Raw genomic sequence first — 20,036 nt, forward strand, 5'->3', positions numbered from 1 at the left:
TACGGGGCAGCTGCTATTGGCCATACGGGGCAGCTGCTATTTGCCCATACGAGGCAGCTGCTATTGGCCCATACGAGGCAGCTGCTATTGGCCCATACGAGGCAGCTGCTGTTGGCCCATACGGGGCAGCTGCTGTTGGCCCATACGAGCAGCTGATATTGGCCCATACGAGGCAGCTGCTATTGGCCCATATGAAGCAGCTGCTATGCGGTGTTCTGAATGTGTTGATGGTGAATGTATATAGTGTGTGACAGTGTATAGTGTGTAAATAGATTGTATATATACACAAATTAGCATGATACATAGGAAATATGTGCTGCATATGTGCGCACAAGTTTCATGCACGTAACACAGTGTCTACGGACAGTACGGATGTTGTACTGCGATATTATAGTGTACATGTTCATTATACATTGGATTGGCACATAAAAACAATGAAAATGTATTTCGAAAGGTGCGCAAAAATGAACGAAAATATATTCGCGGCAACTCGCGCACCCCGCCCCGAGCGCCCCACCGCCCCCGAGAGCTTACGGCACGGGCGCACGGGGAATGATGACGTCACGCCCCAACTTCCGGACCCCATAGCAGCCAAAGTAAGTACAAATTTCGACTTTTTTTTTTACATACCCATACTGAAGGAAGGGTTTAATAATAGTGGATATTCTATTTTCTAGTTCACTCTCTTGTTGGTTGGTGGAATCTTCTGTGTTAACATCTTACGCTCGTTCTTGAGGTAAAACAACTCTTTCTTTTTCTTCCCCCCTTATATATTCTATTTTCTAGTTCACTCTCTTGTTGGTTGGTGGAAACTTCTGGTAGATAACAACATTCTTCTGTGTTAAAATCTTATTCTCGTTCTTGAGGTAAATCAACTCTTTCTTTTTCTTCTTCAAGAGTGTTTCCATTCTTTTCAAGTTTTTATTCAACTCAGCTTGTCTCTGCCTAGGGTTAATCTGGGAAAGCATCTTCGTACAACTTTTTCTTGGAAGGGCAGCAAAGCGTGTGTGGTGGGCTGGCTGGATGGCCGTCCGTTAGTGGATGTAGTGAGAGTGGCCACGGATATTTATATATGTGGCTCAGCTAACACAGTGCTTCCGGCAACCAGCTATTAGTCAGAACCGGGCTCTTATCTAGGCAATTCACAAACACAACGAAAACAACATATGTCCCATACAGTCCTGCCCTTTTGATAACCTACACTGAATAATAATTACCAAGTCAAAATTTAAAAAAAATAAAAACATGCACACTTTTATTTAATGAAAATTACAGTGGAATTAATATGGAATGAAACATGTCAACCATTTGTGACCATTGAAAAAAAAATCCTTATTCTTGCATCTTTCATATTGTTAAGCTAAACAATGTCCCAGGTTCTTTCCTAACTCATGCATTTGAAAATAATTTAGAGTTTTATTATCTTCTTAGCATGAAATGTTTCAGGATTGTTGTTATGGTAGTTTACATATATTATGTGCTTCTTCATACCCTAAAAAGATCAGAATATTTGCTATGATATATGAATCTTGATGATTCACCCTTGTTTGCTTCATTATGTGTTTGTTAAAATTCCTAACCTCCCATTGAATCCAGTTATATTTATTTTTAACAAGAGAGTTTAGAATTGTTACACCTACATCCATTCCATTTATGTTTCTCCTACATTGCCAATGTATTTTCTCGGGCCAAACCATACTGAGCAACAGCGCTTGCAGTTTGTATTCGACTTCACGTTCAGCCATATATTGGCACATTCGATCCTTATCCCTATGATTACTATTAATGTAGTCTTTATATGCTGTCGTATATAGCTCTTGACTAGCCGATATGAACATAAGAGTAAGGCGGTTTATTTCATTCAACAGACAAGCACAAGTTGAACTACTCTCACCTTCTAAATGAAAATTACACTGTAGATCATTATTGCTGTTTTTGTTTGTGGTATAGAAGGTAATACTCTTTGTGGAATCCTGGTATCCATTAATCAAATTTTGGGCGAGTAAATGACAAAGATTTGTAATACAATGTAAAACTGGTGGAAATGTATAAATATTACCCCGACGATATAATAAATTTCGAGATTCATTAAAAGATTTATTTATTGTTATTTTGTCTCCAAATGTGTGGATGTTCTTATTTCGGATATCGAACACTGCCAGATTTTGTAAAACAGGTAATTGGAATAAGATTTGATTATTTCCATAGACCCAGACATATTTTATATCATATTCGGACACCAGAGTTTCTAGACATTCGCTTAAGTTATTTAATTCTTCTTGATTTTGGTTTAATTCTTCATCTGTCATTTCATCTTTGTTCGTTTTTGTATTTATATCTAGATACCTATCAATGCATTTCAAGGGGAAATGAAAGACCGATTTGTCTACATAACAATAACCATTAGCCATATTTACTACTGAAGCAGAGGCTTCGTATAGGATATGTCGTTTATGAACATATCCATTCGATTCAGAAGAAGTTTGTATATAATTAAAAGCTAATAAAAAGCAATTTTCCATTATTATTAAACTTCTATTTTTTTAAAGAAACAAATGTATATATAATAATAATAATAATAATAATAATAATAATAAAGACAAGTATAGTTTAATATTATCAGATGATATAGTTTAGTTTATTGTTCATAGCGTTGTTTATAATAACAATATTTGTTGGTCTAATTGTAAAACTTATTGTTCAAAAATTATAAGTATAACCGTTAATCAATGCTTTTTGGGGTTCAAACCAGCATATGTTTGATATTCTGTTAAAATAGCTTTTTTTATGAATTTATTATAACTAAAAAACAATAGGAAAAAAAGAAAAAGTAGCAATGGGGTTAATACGAATTTTAGTTGCTATAATCCTAATTGTAGTCGTTATAATAATTATTTATTTACGCGGAAAACGTATCAATGTCAGTAAGGCTATCAGACATGATCCGATTCCAGAGTCCTCCAATCAAGAAACATACCATTCCGTCAACAGTCAAACAACAAAATTCTCTGAACTTACTCATGAAACAACATTACAATCCACCATCAGTCCAACAACAACAAAATTCTCTGAAACATTACAAACCACCATCAGTCCAACAACAACAACAACAACAACATCCTCTGAAGTACTTCAAGAAACAACATTACCATCCACCATCAGTTCAACAACAACAACAGAGTCCTCTGAAGAATCTAATATAATCATCTCAAAGTTGGAATCATTATTCTCCCCGTTTATCAGAGATATAAATCCCTATAAAGGTCTCGTAATTATTCCTAAACCACCAATTTCGTATAATCCTAAGAATAGAATCGATAGTGAGAATACAATCAGTAAGCCTTTTAATAGCTTCCTTTTAAATTACAATAAAATCCACAGATATTTATATAATAATATTCTCTCAAATAACGCAAATTATGTATGGCAAAATTCTAGTTACGACAAGGGATATTATACCAAAAATCCAATTATTTTAATATTTCCTTGGAATATTAATGATTTGAAACCTAATGTTTATACAGATCAAAGTGAAATACAAGATGTTATATTACAGAACCATATAAATGCAGTACGGACCAAATCACATAATAATAGAAAAAATTCGACATGGACAAATTGTGGATATCATGTACCCATGCGGCAAGTCAAGATATATTTATTCAGGGATTCTCTAAGTATGATTTTCCTATTAAAGAAAATTCATTACCAACATTTGTGGTAATGAAACTTGAACTTCAAGATGGTAATAATGAGGTGGAATGTAAAATGGTGGCTAAGAACATTAATTCCTCAGAAACATTTGCTAGCATTAAATTTAATATCTATGTGGAAGTCTCAGGAGAAGAAAAACAAGAAACAGGAGGAAGAGTAGGACTCCTCCCTGATATGGTTTCCGATTATGAGTCCAGAAACGTAATATTCGAGAGAATGTAAAATTATGGTATCGTGTATTCAATACAAGAAATAATTATTTTGAATGCTGAAAAATCAACATTGAATGTCCTATTCAATACAATGTGCATTGGTTGATGGACTGTTTCATTTCATTTCAATAAGATAAAATTAACATTGGACTTCAAAATAGGTATTTTTTTCTCACCCCATAAAAAATGAGTGAAATTGTTAAAACAATCTTGAGTATGGTACATTTCCCTGAGGATGGGACCTCAGGTTTAAGAGAACGTATAAATATAAAAACTTATTTAAACAATGTTTCTGCTAAAGATGATGATGAAACAAGAACAATCATATTACTAAATAAATTGTTTCATTTATTTGATCTATCTGATCGATACATAAAATTAATAACTAAAACATATCCTCTTATTAAAAGTCAATATCAACAAAAGGAAACCATAGCTTTATTAAATAAACAATATGATGAGTGTAATATGGAAAAAAATTTCCTAGAGACTGCGATAGCAGAAAAAGAACGCGAAATAATCGACTTAAATAAACAAGTTGACAAGTTTACAACTGAAATAGAAAAACAAAAAAATATAATAAACAAAATAGAAATTGACAATAATGAATATGAAGAAGAATTGAAAACCCAAGTATTGTATTTAGGTCAATTAAAAGAACGTGAAGATAAAATAGAGGAAAAAGACAAACAAATAAAAGAATTAGATAATAGAAATATAGAAAAAGACAAACAACTAACAGAAAAAGACAAACAAATAACAGAATTAGGTAATCAAATTAAACAGTTACATATTCTAACTAATTCAAATAATACTGAAATAAAATCTAAAAATGTTGAACTCAATAAAAAACTACAAATATGTACCACACAATTATCTGAACAAACACAAAAAATAAATAGAATAAATGAAGAATTAACTCAAACTTATAGATATATTACCGAGTTAAAGAGTTCTTTAAACGATTGCGAAAGTGATAAAAAAATAAAGATTGATATAACTGAAACTTGTAAACGAGAAATAAATGAAAAACAAAAACAAATAGAATTTTTTAATCTAAAGCGGCTTAATGAAAAATATCAACTAGAAGAAACTTACAAAAATGAACTTGAGAAATGTAACTATGAAAAACATGAACTAGAAAAAACCTATATGAAACAACTTGAGGAACAAAAACTAGCCCATCAACGACAATATGAGGAGTTATTATCACTCCATGTTACGAACCCGGATCCAGCGTCCGAGCCTGGAGCAGTGACAACCACGCCATCTGTGGGTCAGCTCCCGAAACCCCCGCCAAACGGACGACGACACCTGGTGAGGACAGCGTGTACTGGCCTCGAGGACCAGTTTCCAGTCTGGTTCCGCGCTCAACACCGCCACTCCTGACCTCTGGTGAGGTGGTGCTCCGACGACAGCGCCATCTATGGACTGGATACGTCAGGTGTTTGTGCCCGAGCCCGTAAGTGAGGTGTATTAGTGTCCCGGTTATTGATGACGTGTCTGCTTACAGAGCCGACCTGGGACCACTGTGATGGAAGTGGAGTCAGTCTACCCGAGGCAGCCAGTCTCCATACCTTGAACCTTGCAGCAGCTGTTGTGAAGTCATCCCCCCGGAAGAACACTGTGGTGTGTTAGCCTGCCAGTGGAGTGGCAGTAAAAGGATTTACCCGGGACCGACTGTTGGAGACGATCATCCACTGGGGTACTGAAGACAGGAGAATGACTTGTGTTGTCACACGAGGCTCCTGTCTAGGGCGTTCCCCTTTTATCGTTCGTGGAGTGGCCGTACCAGCCTTGTTGGCTCAGAACCTGCCAGCAGACCTGCTGGACGTGTGGTTGACGGCCTCCACGGCGGTGCCCCCAGTGGACCTGTGTTTTGGCTGACCTGTGGCCCGGGTAGGCTCGGCATTCTCAGAGGACACGTCGTGAGGCCACGAAGAAAGCACCAAGGACTCAGCACCGAGAGTTGTAGCACCAGCGTCTTCAGCAGACAACGATTATGGATTAATCCCCTTGTATAGTGTTAATACCCCCCCCCCCCCTTGTGTAACCGTTTTATATATTATTTATTGGTGACGGACATTATATTATATTAAGTTCTTAACTTTCTTTCCCTACTCCCTTTAAGTTACTTGCGTCACGGATCTCATCCCTTGATAGCCACTACTGGCTTGGGAACGGATACATTATATCTTCCTCTAACAACATCAGAGTAAGGACCCCGTTGCGTCCCGAGAGGGCCGTAACACTCCAAACAAAAGAATTTGAGAAACATCAACAAGAAGAAGAAACTTATAAACAACTTCAGGACCAAATGCTAAATAAATATAAAGAATTATTGGCGAATATAAACACAATAAATAATTTTATTAATACATTATTTACTAACTTTTTAAAAAATTTATATAATCAAATGATGATATAACTGAATGTTTTTCAAATATATTGTTTATAAATAATAGTTATTCAAGTGAAACAAATAAACTAATTGAAAAAATAATAATAAAGATTATTGATCATTTTAATACAGAACACAAGAATTATATTCGACAAGAACACACAAATAGAATTGCTAAGTTAAATGACATTATTAACAATAGTAATTATAATAATAATGATCTACAACCGGAAAATATGGCAAATATATTATTTACTAACGAGGAAGAAAGAGGGTTATTTAATCATATACTAAATAGTTTCAAAAATAATATTACTGATGAAATAGTAGAAAAACACAAAAAAGAATTAATGCCTTATGTTGATTTAAATGTTGTTTTAAAGCGTCAGTTACAAGAACCAAATTATTTGGTTAAAATGTTAGTAGATGAACTTGCATCTATGGATTTAGTTAAAGAAAAGATAATAGAACAACTTGCGGATTTATACAAATATACAAAAGAAACAAATTATGAAGTTATAAAGGTATATACTTTTATTACAATTATATATACAATTTATCAGAACGAAATTAAAAAAGATTTTAGCATACGATATATAAAACACTTTTATGTAATTATCTTGCAAGTGATTCCCAAATCATATGGTGATACTTCTAAAATATTAGCCATTCAACAAATGCAGGAATCAGAAAATTCGGTATTAAAACAAACTAATAAAGAAATGAATTCTAAAATGTTAGTCATGACTTCTGAATTAAAAGAATCGAAAATACATTTGTCGATGATTAATACAATTGATGTTTCTTCAGACTATGATGAAACTCTAGTAGAAAAGTTCACTTCTATTATCAGAACTATTATTAATGAACTCGATGCTTACCTATCAGAGAAGTGCTGAAAAAAGTATTTGTTATTAGCATTCGATCAGATTAAAGTAAAAGAAATATTTTGTAGGAATAGTGTTGCCAAAAATGAAATGAAACAATTATTCTATTCTCTTTTGAATCATATTTCTAAACTTATATTCTGCGCCCATTTCTATAAAAATCTTGTTACGGTAATAAACGATAAAATTCTTATGCCTTCTATTCAATTAAACCTACATTTTTCACAAAACCTATATGATATCGATACTATGAAAAAAGCTTTATTAAACTCCCAAAATATAAAGAAAGCTATTAAAACCCCCTCTGTTTTTCCCATTATATATAATATTAAGGGTTTAACACTGGAGAAAAAATTAACATTAACGACGATGAAATTTACAAAAACCAAATAGTGTCTATTGATAACAAGGATAACAATTTAAAATTACTTACATTATTGAACAGTGATGATATTGAACAAGAAAAGAAATGGTTTATTGAAACACAAATAATAAAGAAGTATTTAAAGGTAATCGGCGATGAAATCATTTTAAAAACAATTTCCTCTCAGAAAGTTTCATCACAGGAAACAACAAAAACATCAAAAACATATAAAACAACAGATTCGGGGACAAAACAAAAAGATGCCAAACAATGATCAAAATTAAATACCCAAGACAGACGAAAAAATGAAATATTGACTCTGAAAAAGAATCAAAGAGGAAAACAGTTCATGAATAGGAGAGGAACAGATGGAAAGCAATTGGAAGAGGAAGTTGATATTAATCCAATAAATGACACCAGTTCATCAGTTGAAGGTAAAGAAGGAGGATATTAAACCAATAAATGACACTAGTTCAATAGTGCTAGAAGAAAAGAAGGAGGATGAAAAGGAAATAGAAGAGGATGTAATAATGCTAGACGAAAAGAAGGATGATAAAAAGGACTTTTTTTTAGGGGGGGGGGGGTGAATAATAAAAAAAAATAAAAAAAGGAGTAGCAGGTCGGGGAGTAGGCAAATTAACTCTACTCCAAAAAAAGAGGGAAAGAGAATAGAAAGATTTTAAGAAAACATTCAGCCTTTGATTATATACTACTTATCCATTAAATTATGTGTTTATGATGTAACAAAATAATCAGAATTAGAATTTAGTAATCGGCCTATATTAATAAAAATATAGAAAATATTAATTAAAATAACTTGTATTGATTCAGCAACCTATGGTGGAGGGAGGGGGATGGGATAGTGGTATAAAAGGAGAATTTCTGCCTATTTAAGAGTCACAACCCCTTGCTCCCTCTCCAGCTCCAGTGTCAGGTGTCAAGTAAGGTTCAATACAGTCTACTGAAATTAAGCAGTTTATCATTCAGTAGGGTAGTGGCGGGCGTCATTACAGTATAACTGTTGATCCATATGCAGTCATCTAGTCCAGCAAGAATTTCATAACAACACGCTTCAATAATCAATTCCTTACCAGTTCAGTTTATGAATCAAATCATAAAAAAACCACACACCCTATTTCTTATTGTTATAGTACCTACATTAACTACTTATGTGCGCAATGATCAGGTACAGCCAGCTATCTCAGCTGCAGGAACAAGTCAGAATATACCACTTCCTAAGCCATTTGGAAACATATAAAGAGAGCATAGTGTAAAATGATTGACTTGTAATTATTTGTCTCTTTCAGGTAAATTGACATTTAGAGATTGATTTTTTATTCATTATACTACAGTAAAACACAATTATAATAGTAATTTTAATTTATTGTTATTCGTTCTTTCCTCCCTCAATCCTCCCCCACCCCTTGTTTCCGAACTGATGAAGGGTTTCGAGATAACTACTAACTCTTCTGGGGAAGCAAAAGAACAAGCTGAAAGAGGCCAAGCTGCATCTGTCTTATGAGCATATGTCTTGTTTGGTTGAATCAACGGTAAAAGCAAGGTCATCTTCTTCCTCATTATCGTCTTTATCGTCGTCCTCATCGTCGTCCTCAGACTCATTCGAAAGTGACCGGTTCATTGACAAACTAAAGGGCTTGGTACTAAATAAGGCCATAAAGAGAAAGATGAAGAAGAAAGAAAAGGCATTAAGGAAGCTTGATTCCAGAAAAAATCAAATGGCCATGGTCTTCAGATAGAGATGATGACACCAAGTCAGGGGAGGAATTGGAGAAGCAGGAGAATGTGGAGGAACGTGTCTTCGGTCAGGAGACAACAACAGGCACAGGTATGTATTTGTAATTAACTTTACTAATAAGTGAAAATTATGACGTTTTAGGTCTGACCTAGTTAGTCTAGGATGGACTGAAATTAATCCTTTTAATTTCAGTTGTACGTTATTTATTTTTTTGTGATTAAAAGTTTTTTTAATTAGTGAATTCCTATGCTCTGTTAAAATTTATTCGGCAGAGAATATATTTATGTCTTTCTTATTTGCTACTACACAGCTCCGCAACTTCCCAAAAAGAGATGTCGAAGTGACAGACACTAAATGGAAGATAGAAGTTGTTCAGACCATTCGGAAGTTATCATTTTATTTTTTTATTTTTTTTACCGAAGCCATCATGGATAAAATCACACAGACTGGAGAAAAAAAATGAGGAATGCCTGTATAGCAGAACCTTGAAACCGGTTTCTGAATGTTGTTGGACCACAACTGCATTGTGGTGGCTTATTTCCCCCAGAAAATGATTTTACAAAATAAGCATGAATGGACAGTTCAATCAGAAAATAGTAGTAGTTGTTAGTCACTCTAAATAAATAATTGGGGTAAAAAAAGGTAAAAGAATGAGATACTGAATATATTATATTGTATTATATTATTTCCACAAATCAATTTATTTTATTATCCTACCACATCCCAAATTTTACCAAAAGAACAACAGATTATTATTATATATATTTTTTTTTTACATTCTTTGCTCATTGTTAAAGATTTAAAATAAAACCACCAATGCTAAATAATATATTATGTCTTATGATCGTATTCGTGAGATGTCTTTGTGGTCAATTTCAATTTGGCAGTTTTAATATCATTAATATACACGAAATAATTTCTCCGGCTCCCAGGCCCCCACCTTTTTCTAGTATTTGGGCAATTTTAAATTCAAATTCACTTTTTTACGTAACTTCTTCAACCCAGCAGCCAAAAGCACCCGTGTCGAGCAATAGTGGGATCGCATCCGTGAGTGGGCGTCCCGGCGTCCCGTAGCAGTCATACTCCCCAATTTCATTAACTTTCTGTCGCCCACAAGTTAAGGTAAAGAAGCTGCGCTGAAAAAAAAATTGAAACAATGCTTATTGATGTCACAGAGAGAACATCAATACACCTCAATCAAAAGAATATTGATTAGAAAAAACGATGAACACCACCAACCTCAAGCAGAAGAATACTGATTTAATAAATTTTTTTGGACCGTTGAAGGTTGAAGTCAACATTTTTAAAAGTGATATTTTAGATAAAGTGTTGAAAACCATGTGATCAAACTCATGGCAGCGAAGTCCACCTAGTAATGTAATAGCTGGTTGCCCGGAGCAGTACTGTGTCAGTTGAGCCATATATATAAATATTCGTTGCCGCCGACCACTCTCACTCTTATATTACATCCACTGATGGCCAGCTTCGCTGCTCTTCCAAAGAAAAAGTTGTCCGAGATGCTCTCTCCTCAGATGAACCCCAGGATGGAGAATAGGACACAAGCTAGGCTGAAAAAAAACTTGAAACTATGCTGGGAAGAGGAAGAGGATAAATTAATATTGAAGATAGAGAAAGATTTGTTACAAATAATCCACGACATCAAGCTGAACAACACCAACCTCAAGCAGAACAACACCGACATCATCAAGCAGAACGAGACAATATTTTTGAAGACAGACCAAGAGTTGTTACAATTAATCAGCAAAATAATCACCAACATCAAGCAGAACAACACCGACATCAATCAGAACAACACACTATTGAAGATGATAGAGCAAGAGTTGTTAAAAATAATCACCTACCTGAAGCAGTACTACACCGATCTCAAGCAGGAGATTGATGATTTAAAAAATGAAATTAAAGAGTTGGAAGGCTGAAACAACCCGCCTTTCTTTTGAGGAACTGATATGTGCAACGACTTGGAAGTCATATTAATTTATAATTTGACCAAAGAGCAAATGTTATTCAAAACTCCCGCACAGTGACTGACATAGTGACTGACGTGGGTACATCACCGACCTGAAGAAGAAGAATACAAACCTCTGGCAGGAGATTGCTGATTTAAAAAAAAAAAACTTTCGAACAGTTGAAGGCTGCCTCATTTCATTTTTAATTCCACTGTAATTTTTACTAAATAAGTGTGTATGAATTATAAAATAAATTGCTTTATTTTTTTTTTAATTTTGCCTTTATTATTCTAGTGTACATGGGTAGGGGAATGGGGGCACCTTTTTATTTCACTGTAATTTTTCACTAAATAAAAAGTGAGCCCAGAATGGGAATAGATGTAGTATAATTAAAAAGTAAGATGATAATGTCAGTATGGCTGGCACTAGTTCTGGTGAGTGTCAGTACAAGTTGTCATATGTCGGTATTGTGAAGACTGTCTAGACATGTGAAGGTGAGTTTGGAGTGAATGAGGACGACGCCTTGCACCCACCTCCTCCAAATAGAGGGGAGGGGGGACAGGAGACATTTATAGCTTTTTGGAGACATGATATTTAAGCTATCTCATTGATATATCAAGTGATTCTTCCATTGAAGTTGGTGAGGAAAACATCTATTTGGAGCCGAGGAAATAATCATTAAATTTTGTGTGTAAAGTTACTTCACCCGATTATCCCACGCTGGGCTGGATGCCCATTCATCTTTAAAAATTCGTATGTACAAAGTAGTGGGTAATTTTTCTTCATATTTAAAAAAACTACGGATAGTTAATTGGATGAGGGTATACTCACACACAACATATTTGTGTTTTTTCAGGTGGTAACTTAAGTTGTCATCACACCCATTAAACAAAACCAATTCATCATCTTGAAATACTACTTTAATATGGTTTATTTCAATTTTTTCCTGTGATGAGGCCTTCGACATCAAAATCACTTGATAGGTATTTTCAAGCTTGACTCCATTATTTTGTCTCATGAATAATTCATATTTTATTCCCCACTTTAGTAGTATTTCTTCAAGTTTTATTAACATAATCTTTACAGATTCAAATTTCCATATTTCATTGGGGTTAGTAGGGTTGGGTTTAATCTTTACAGATTCAGCTTCCCATATTTCATTGGGGTTCATTGCTTTGCCTGTAGGGTTGGGTTCACTCAGAGTCTTATCATTTTCAAAATTTGCTGTTGTCTCGTTAGTATCAGTCATAATGGTGATCTATTTCAAATCTGTGAATGTAAAAAAAAAAAAAATATGTTAAGGCATATGTAACTTAACTGATCAATCAACATTTTTATCTAAGATAGTATAAGGTGATGCAGGACTAATAATTAGAGATTTAAGTAGCCAGAACGTCGTGTTGGGCCTGCTATATAAATAAGACCAAACAAGACCCTACCTTACCCAAACTAGGTCAATATAATTATATTATCTTATTATATTATCAAATTGGACTCACTAGATACAGCAGAGGACTAGGGTTGTAACTGACAGTTGAATTCTTTTATATATATCTTTTCAATTCTGACTTGAGGAGTAGGAGGAGGAGGAGGAGGGGGAGGGGTGAGGTGTGGGGTGTGCAGGCCCGAATGCGTCTTCCCATAAAGCATAGTTAAATCGCCTTCAAGTATATAAAAGCGTTATGCCCAGTATTATTACCTCAGTGTTAAGTGGTCTGATGCAGCATGCATATGTCCATAGTGATAACTATTTAATATTATTTCATTGTTGACATATACAACAACTATGGATTCACCACTTTCTATAAATATGTTAATGATGACCCTTGATAACATATACCAAAAAAAGATGAAAGAAAAACTTCCAGATACATTTGGAGCATCATTTCAGAAGATGATTTGTTATGCTGAAAACAGTTTAAAGTCTTCGGAATTGTAAGTATCATTATTATAATATGTTAATAATATATATCATGTATATATTTTTATAATATCCATACCCCAACAAATTATTACTTATTATTTACTCTTTTTTTTTCTTTTGTTTGTAGGTATGAAAATCTTTTAAAAACATTGAAAGAAAAAAAGAAGATAAAAAGAATAAGTGCAAATGTCCCACATGGAATCCTATCCCCTGAAGACGACCCTGCTATGCTTCATGACATAAAGGTCAACTGCTATGGCCCTGATGACACAATCTACAACAATGATCCGGAAGTTCGAAAAAATGTTCCTAGTGGTGTAACACTCTTGGAGTTTAAGGGACAGTTTGATTTAGTGATCTTTGCCAATAAAAAATTTACTGGTGGTATTGGTGATGAGGATGATAAACAACCGGAAACAAATGATCTATGGAAACAATATTGCTTAGAAGATCCCAGTACTACTACTTCTAAAGTAGTTTGTATGACTAAAGTGAATGGTGAATCAGCTCATTTCAGTGGCAGATACATTAATGGTAAATTTTTTTTTAATTACTGGGAGTAAAAGTGTTCATATGTTAATTGGAGAAAGGGAAGACATTGAGCGGTATGATGGAGAACGTTATGTTGTTGCTAAGGTTGTGGCCAGATCACTGTGGGATACATTGAATAATATGGATATTATCAATCGACATTTGGTATATAGTATCTTACACTATACTAAATGTACAGCTGTGTGTGAGCTTCTTCAACATGACAACCAACATATTGTTAACCTCAGTCACTTGGATAAGCATCAACTCAACGTTATCTGTTTTACTCCATTGTGCAACGAATATGAAGAGACTAGCCTTCTTGCATTACCTCCACACTACACACTCAACCTGTTTACGGCATTAGGCTTTACATCTCCTGCCTATTAAATAATTGAAGCTAAAGATGTAGTGAAACACCAGAATAAGGTAGGCTAACAAAAAGTCTATTATACAAGGAAGTTCCAATTTATATTGTCACATTTTTCAATACAATTTCTTTTATGAAACTATATTATTAAATTATTTTTTACAGGTGCGAAGTGATTTTTACAAAGAAGGTGAAATTTTTTATTTTCTAAATGAGAATGAAGAAACAATTGGAATGATAAAAGTAAAAACAAGATGGTATGTAATACTGAGAGCCTTGAGGGAAAAAGCAGTTTATTGTTTTTTATCCAAGGAAAAAAACAAGCAAAATTGGAGTTTAGAGAATAATATTCACTTAACTCAATTACGACTAAATGAAATTCAGAAATGGCTCAAGTTCTCGATTTATATTTTACAAAGATGTAAGGTGAGTATGATGGGTAAAGCACCTACCTACTTTGTTGTCATAAAAAGACCCTCTTAAGAAATTAATTATTTGAAAAATTAGGTTGAAAAATAAGGGATTTATAACACTAATAAATAAATAATTATCATTACTTTCAGGAAATGGGGACAAGTTTTCTACAGTGGCTAAATGAAAAAGTAGAAAAAAAACATATTGCTGTGGAAAATATTAGGCCCCAATTTCCAACAAAATGGAGCAAGTTTCTTGTTGAAAAAAATTTGACTGACAATTTTGAAGATGATGAAGAAGAATTAGGTGGTTAGTTACCATTAACTTTATTATACAGTGGAAGGCATTGGGAAAACAACCAACTCAGTTACACATTTTCGTCTTGATCATCTTTAGAAGTCTATAGAGACAAATTAACGTCTTCATTACTGTCGAGAAGTGGACTAGGGACAATTAATTAAAATATGTTTTCTAGTAACACCTGTGGTAGGGATGACATCTTTTAGACTGGAGTTTGTATTGATTTACACATGATATATAAAGTGTTCATCAGTAAAAATAAGTAATATATAGTTAGGTAGTAGTATTTTTTTTATCTGGGACGTGATTTTTTTTTTTTTGGGGGGGGGGGCGCCTAGGTTGAGAAAAAAATCTGTGTAAAAAATGTAGTAAAATTTTCACAATTAAAATTTCTATTTTTATCACAGAATTTCCACTTGGTTCCCTATATTTTTCTTACCATTATTTCAGCTTTTTACTAAGGGATTTGGTAAAGGATTTTAGCTGATAAACTCTATAGTCCCAATTTTAAGTCTATGAGTCAACAGGAAGAGGAGGAGGAGAAGGAGGAGGAGGAGGAGGGGTAGGAGGGGGGAGGGAGATTGTGTATTATATAAAGAGAGAGAGAGAGAGATGCCTCTCTCAGTCACTAACTAGTTAGTCTAATACAACACTCACATTTTGTTTTCATAGCAATGAGAGAAGAAAAAATCGTTTGGAGACTTTTAAGGACTGTAACTTCAGTGTAAACAGTCAGGTACTTGCAAAGGCGGGTTTCTATTATACTCATTAAGCAAATCTTTTAGAATGTTCAATGTGCCATTTTCAAATTGATGCCACGAACGTAAACCAAGATGAAAATAGAATCATTGCTTTACATAAGAAAGAGAAACCAGAATGCACATTTAATCAGAACGTGAAAAGATCTATTTCTAAGAAGTTTCATTCATATGACAGTTTACGGTTTGAAAAGGAACGTTTGAATACCTACATAGATTGGCCACTTGAATGGTTAGAACCATCTGATTTGGCTCGTGATGGCTTTTACTACCTGCGAACAAATGACCACGTTGCTTGTGTCTTTTGTCGAGGCATTGTTGGTGCCTGGAAAAGAGGAGACACTCCCAGAGGCGAACATCAGCGGCACTTTCCCCATTGTCCATTCATTCGAAACCAACCAGTGGGAAATTTTCCACTGATATTTAATGAAAAATTCGAGGGTTATTCCGTTCCACTGAGAAATAGTAAAAATTCGTCCTATAGACAAGGAATAGATGTCTGTGGTCTAAGTCCAATGACAGACAATGGAGTTCACCAGCATACCATCGCCAAGCGAAAAGACTACTTAACACTTGAAAGTCGCCTAGCAAGCTTTAACAATTGGCCTGAACGTGTAACACAGAAACCAACTGAGTTGTCAGAAGCTGGATTCTTCTATTGTGGTTTAAGTGATCATGTGCGCTGTTATCATTGTGGGAATGGACTTCGAAACTGGGAAACGGATGATATACCTTGGGATGAACATGCTCGCTGGTACCCAGAGTGTACCTTCCTCTTCTTGACGAAAGGAAAAGAATTCATTAATCAGGTATGTCAGCTACAGTAACTTGAAATGAAGGTTGACTATTATTATAATCTTTATAAAAGCCATTTGTAACATTAACTTTATTCTTTTTTTTCAGGTTCAAGGGGAAAGGCCACCTTATGAGACAAACCCTTCAATAACCCATATCAATGAAGATCAACACAAACTTATTAAGGAACTAGACATAACTAAGCACCTTATTTCAATGGGTTTCCAGGAAGATCATGTGATGACAACGTATCATAATCAACTCAAAGAGAAGGGGTTACCTTTCTTTAACATTGAGTCATTTATTGAAGCAGTCTTACAGTACATAGAAGACGAAGTTAGAAAACGTCTAGTAAATAAATTGGCATTGGCTGAAGTTGATGTTGTCCCAAGCCCACCAATGTCTGATGGAAATGAGTTGGCTTCTGACACAAACCAACAAGTAGAATCATCTACAACTTTAATACAGCCTATAGTAGATGAATTGGCATTGGCTGAAGTTGATGTTGTCCCAAGCCAACCAATGTCTGATGGAACTGAGTTGGCTTCTGACCAAAACCAACAAGTAGAATCATCTACAACTTTAGTACAGCCTATAGTAGATGAATTGGCATTGGCTGAAGTTGATGTTGTCCCAAGCCAACCAATGTCTGATGGAACTGAGTTGGCTTCTTATCCCAATCAGCAAGTAGAATCTACAATAGTTGATGAATTGACATTGACTGAAGTTGATGTTGTCCCAAGCCCACCAATGTCTGGTGATTCTAACCCACAATCATTATTTGGTAGAATAACTGATCAAGTTGCCGCTCTCCCAAAGTCAGAAGGTACAATTAGACACAGAGTGATTGAGTGTAAGATTTGTATGGAGAATGAGAGAGAGTTAATGTTTTTACCTTGTAAGCACATATGCACTTGTTTCAAATGTGCATCAAACATATCCACATGTCCAATTTGTAGAGCTGAGATAAAATATACTATTAAAACAATTATATCATAGTAAAGAATGTTTTAGATGTGTGATAATGATATGATATGTACGATTCGAGAGCAATACTGCAAAGCCTAACATGTTGGAATTTATGGAAATGAACGTACAGATGTGCTGGCGGCTGAAGGTGCTAAGGGAAACCATATTGATAATACTTCATACCCAAGACTCTTCTAAGAAATTAGAAAACATCATCGTCAAGAAAGTTGAGTTGGATACAAAAATATGTCCACACCTACAGTAATAAGGATGATCTTAGACCATTTGCATAACATAATGTATCCTATCTATCAATCCGGCTGGAAATATATGAATTTCAAATCTTATTATTCCTATAATAAATACCTTATAATTATTATTGACGAAATATTATTCCTTTCCCCAGATATAATCTCAGATGAGGAAAAGTTGTAGTTTAGTTATACCAATGTGTGTGTGTGTGTGTGTGTGTGTGTGTATCCTTTCAAAATAGATATTTTTTTTTTTGTCTTTAAGGTAGTATAAAAGTGTCACTAAGGTAGCCTGCAGCAGAACACAGTTTATGGATTAATTAGTGGTAGAGTCGCAATCCAAGCACACTACACTACATACTACCTCTTGATATAACTTTCTAGACAGTGAAAGTGAACAAACAAGCAGTGGTAGTTGCAGTACTACTCAATCTCTGGCGGAACTGAAGAAGCAAACAACCATTCCACAAACTGGTCAAGCCAATCAACCAACTTGTCTGTCAACTGATCTACAACCACCCAACCAATCTGTCCATCAACTGGTCTACAACCACCTTTTTTCTGTTGGAAGTTTATTTCTAGGGAAGTGGATAACAATTGATCATATAAAATTAGAGAGCACATACTGTTTTTCATAATGGTTGCACCATATGAATTTGATGACATGCAATTGTCAAGGTCATTAGTACGTGTCTCAGGCAGTGCCTATAACATAGGAGTCATTTTAGACTTAAGCAGAACATCCACTTTCGCTGCTACAGTTCCAGTGGACCCATTGCCTCCGAAATTAGCAGGACCCAGAACACAACAGCAAGTATTGCTGAATATTAATAAGCTGAAACATGAAAACCATATTATTCAACAAAATTTGTCAGTTTTGTATAAAATGTTTAAAGAACAGGAGAGACAAATTTCTATGTTGAGAAGGGGTATAAGGGAATGGAGCATCCAAAAAAGTTCCTTTTCCGAAACCACTATCTCCTCCTACGTACTCAACACACTCACCATCTCCTCCTCCTCCTCCAATTAATTCTCTCAATCCATCGTCCCCTACAATTTCTATGAGAATCAGGTAAATAAATAAATAATTTCTTTTACCTGTTTGAAAATGAAGCCCCACTCATCCTTCTTTTTCTTGCTTAATTTTTGTCACCTAATCGTAGAATTATATTAAATCAATAATTTAAAAAAAAAAATGAGTGAAATTGGTAAAATAATCTTGAATACTATAACATTCCCAGACAATGGTTCCTCGGGTTTTAGAGAACGTATATTCATAAAAACTCTTATTAACAATTTTGTTGTTGTGAATGATGATGATAAAAGAATAATTTTATTATTGAATAAAATGCTTCATTTGTTTACTATCTCTGATCGATATATTAAATTAATAACTGAAACATATCCTCTTAAGAGTCAGAATCAACAAAAACAAACAATAGCTCATTTGAATAAAAAATGTAATGAATGCGAGAGTGAAAAAAGTGAATTAGAAATTAAATGTGGATATCAAGATGCCACAATAACAGATTTAAATACAAATGTGAGAGATTTAGAACTTGCTATTGTGCAGCTTACAAAGAAATTAGGAGACCAAGAAAATGAAATAGAGAATTTAAAGAAGGAAAATTTAACTCTTCAAGATAATCAAAATAAATTGAAAAATAATCTAGAAGATCGAAATAATACTGAATTAATGAAGCTTAGAATCCAATACGATGATGAAAAGAAAAAGTATGAAACAGAATATGCATTTTTGGTAAATAAGAAAGATAGCCAAATTCAACATATCTCCGAAGACAAAGACAAACAAATAAAAGACTTAGCAGATGAAAAAGAAAAACTAACCAATTTAATAAATTCAAATAATACTAGAATAAGATCCAAATACGTTGCACTCGAAAAGGAACTAAAAAGTGCACATGAACAATTAACTATAAGTCGTCAACAACAAGAAGAATTAAATAGGAAATTAGCTGCATGTGAAAACGATATAAGGATCCAGAATATGCAATTTCTGGAATGCCAACAAGCCCTACAAAAATGCAACTATGATAAACAATCAGACCAAGAAGAATATAATAAGCTATTAGTATCCCAAAAACATTATCTTGAGAAATGCGAACAAAAACTACTTGATTGTGAAAATTCTAAACAAATTAAGTATGATGAATATAATATATTAGTAAAGAATATAAATGAAGTAAATAAATATAATATTGAAACATTAGAGCGACTTTATACAAAACCTACATTATCGAATAGCGATATAATTCATTGTTTTTCAAGCATATTTCCTTTAGATGATGATGATGAATCAAAGGAAACAAGAAAATCACAAATTGAAGCAATAATAAATCGGTTCATTCGTCAGTTGAATACCGAACGCGAAAACTACATTTACCAAGAACGTGAAAAGGACA

The 20,036-nt window shown here is 34.1% G+C and overlaps 1 protein-coding gene and 1 pseudogene across 1 annotated transcript; both read left to right on the forward strand.

The window, feature by feature from the left end:
* The first annotated feature begins 4,394 nt into the window (after nt 1–4,394).
* Nucleotides 4,395–10,626, forward strand: LOC138356285 (uncharacterized). The gene is made up of 3 exons (XM_069312261.1): nt 4,395–5,202; nt 9,332–9,424; nt 10,622–10,626. The coding sequence occupies exons 1-3, from the start codon at nt 4,395–4,397 to the stop codon at nt 10,624–10,626; spliced, it is 906 nt and encodes a 301-aa protein (XP_069168362.1).
* Nucleotides 10,627–13,087: 2,461 nt separating this feature from the next.
* LOC138356286 (uncharacterized) lies at nt 13,088–14,854 on the forward strand (annotated as a pseudogene).
* The last annotated feature ends 5,182 nt before the right edge of the window (nt 14,855–20,036 follow it).

The sequence above is a fragment of the Procambarus clarkii genome, chromosome 71 (genome assembly GCF_040958095.1).
Source record: "Procambarus clarkii isolate CNS0578487 chromosome 71, FALCON_Pclarkii_2.0, whole genome shotgun sequence".
NCBI classification, from domain to species: Eukaryota; Metazoa; Arthropoda; class Malacostraca; order Decapoda; family Cambaridae; genus Procambarus; species Procambarus clarkii.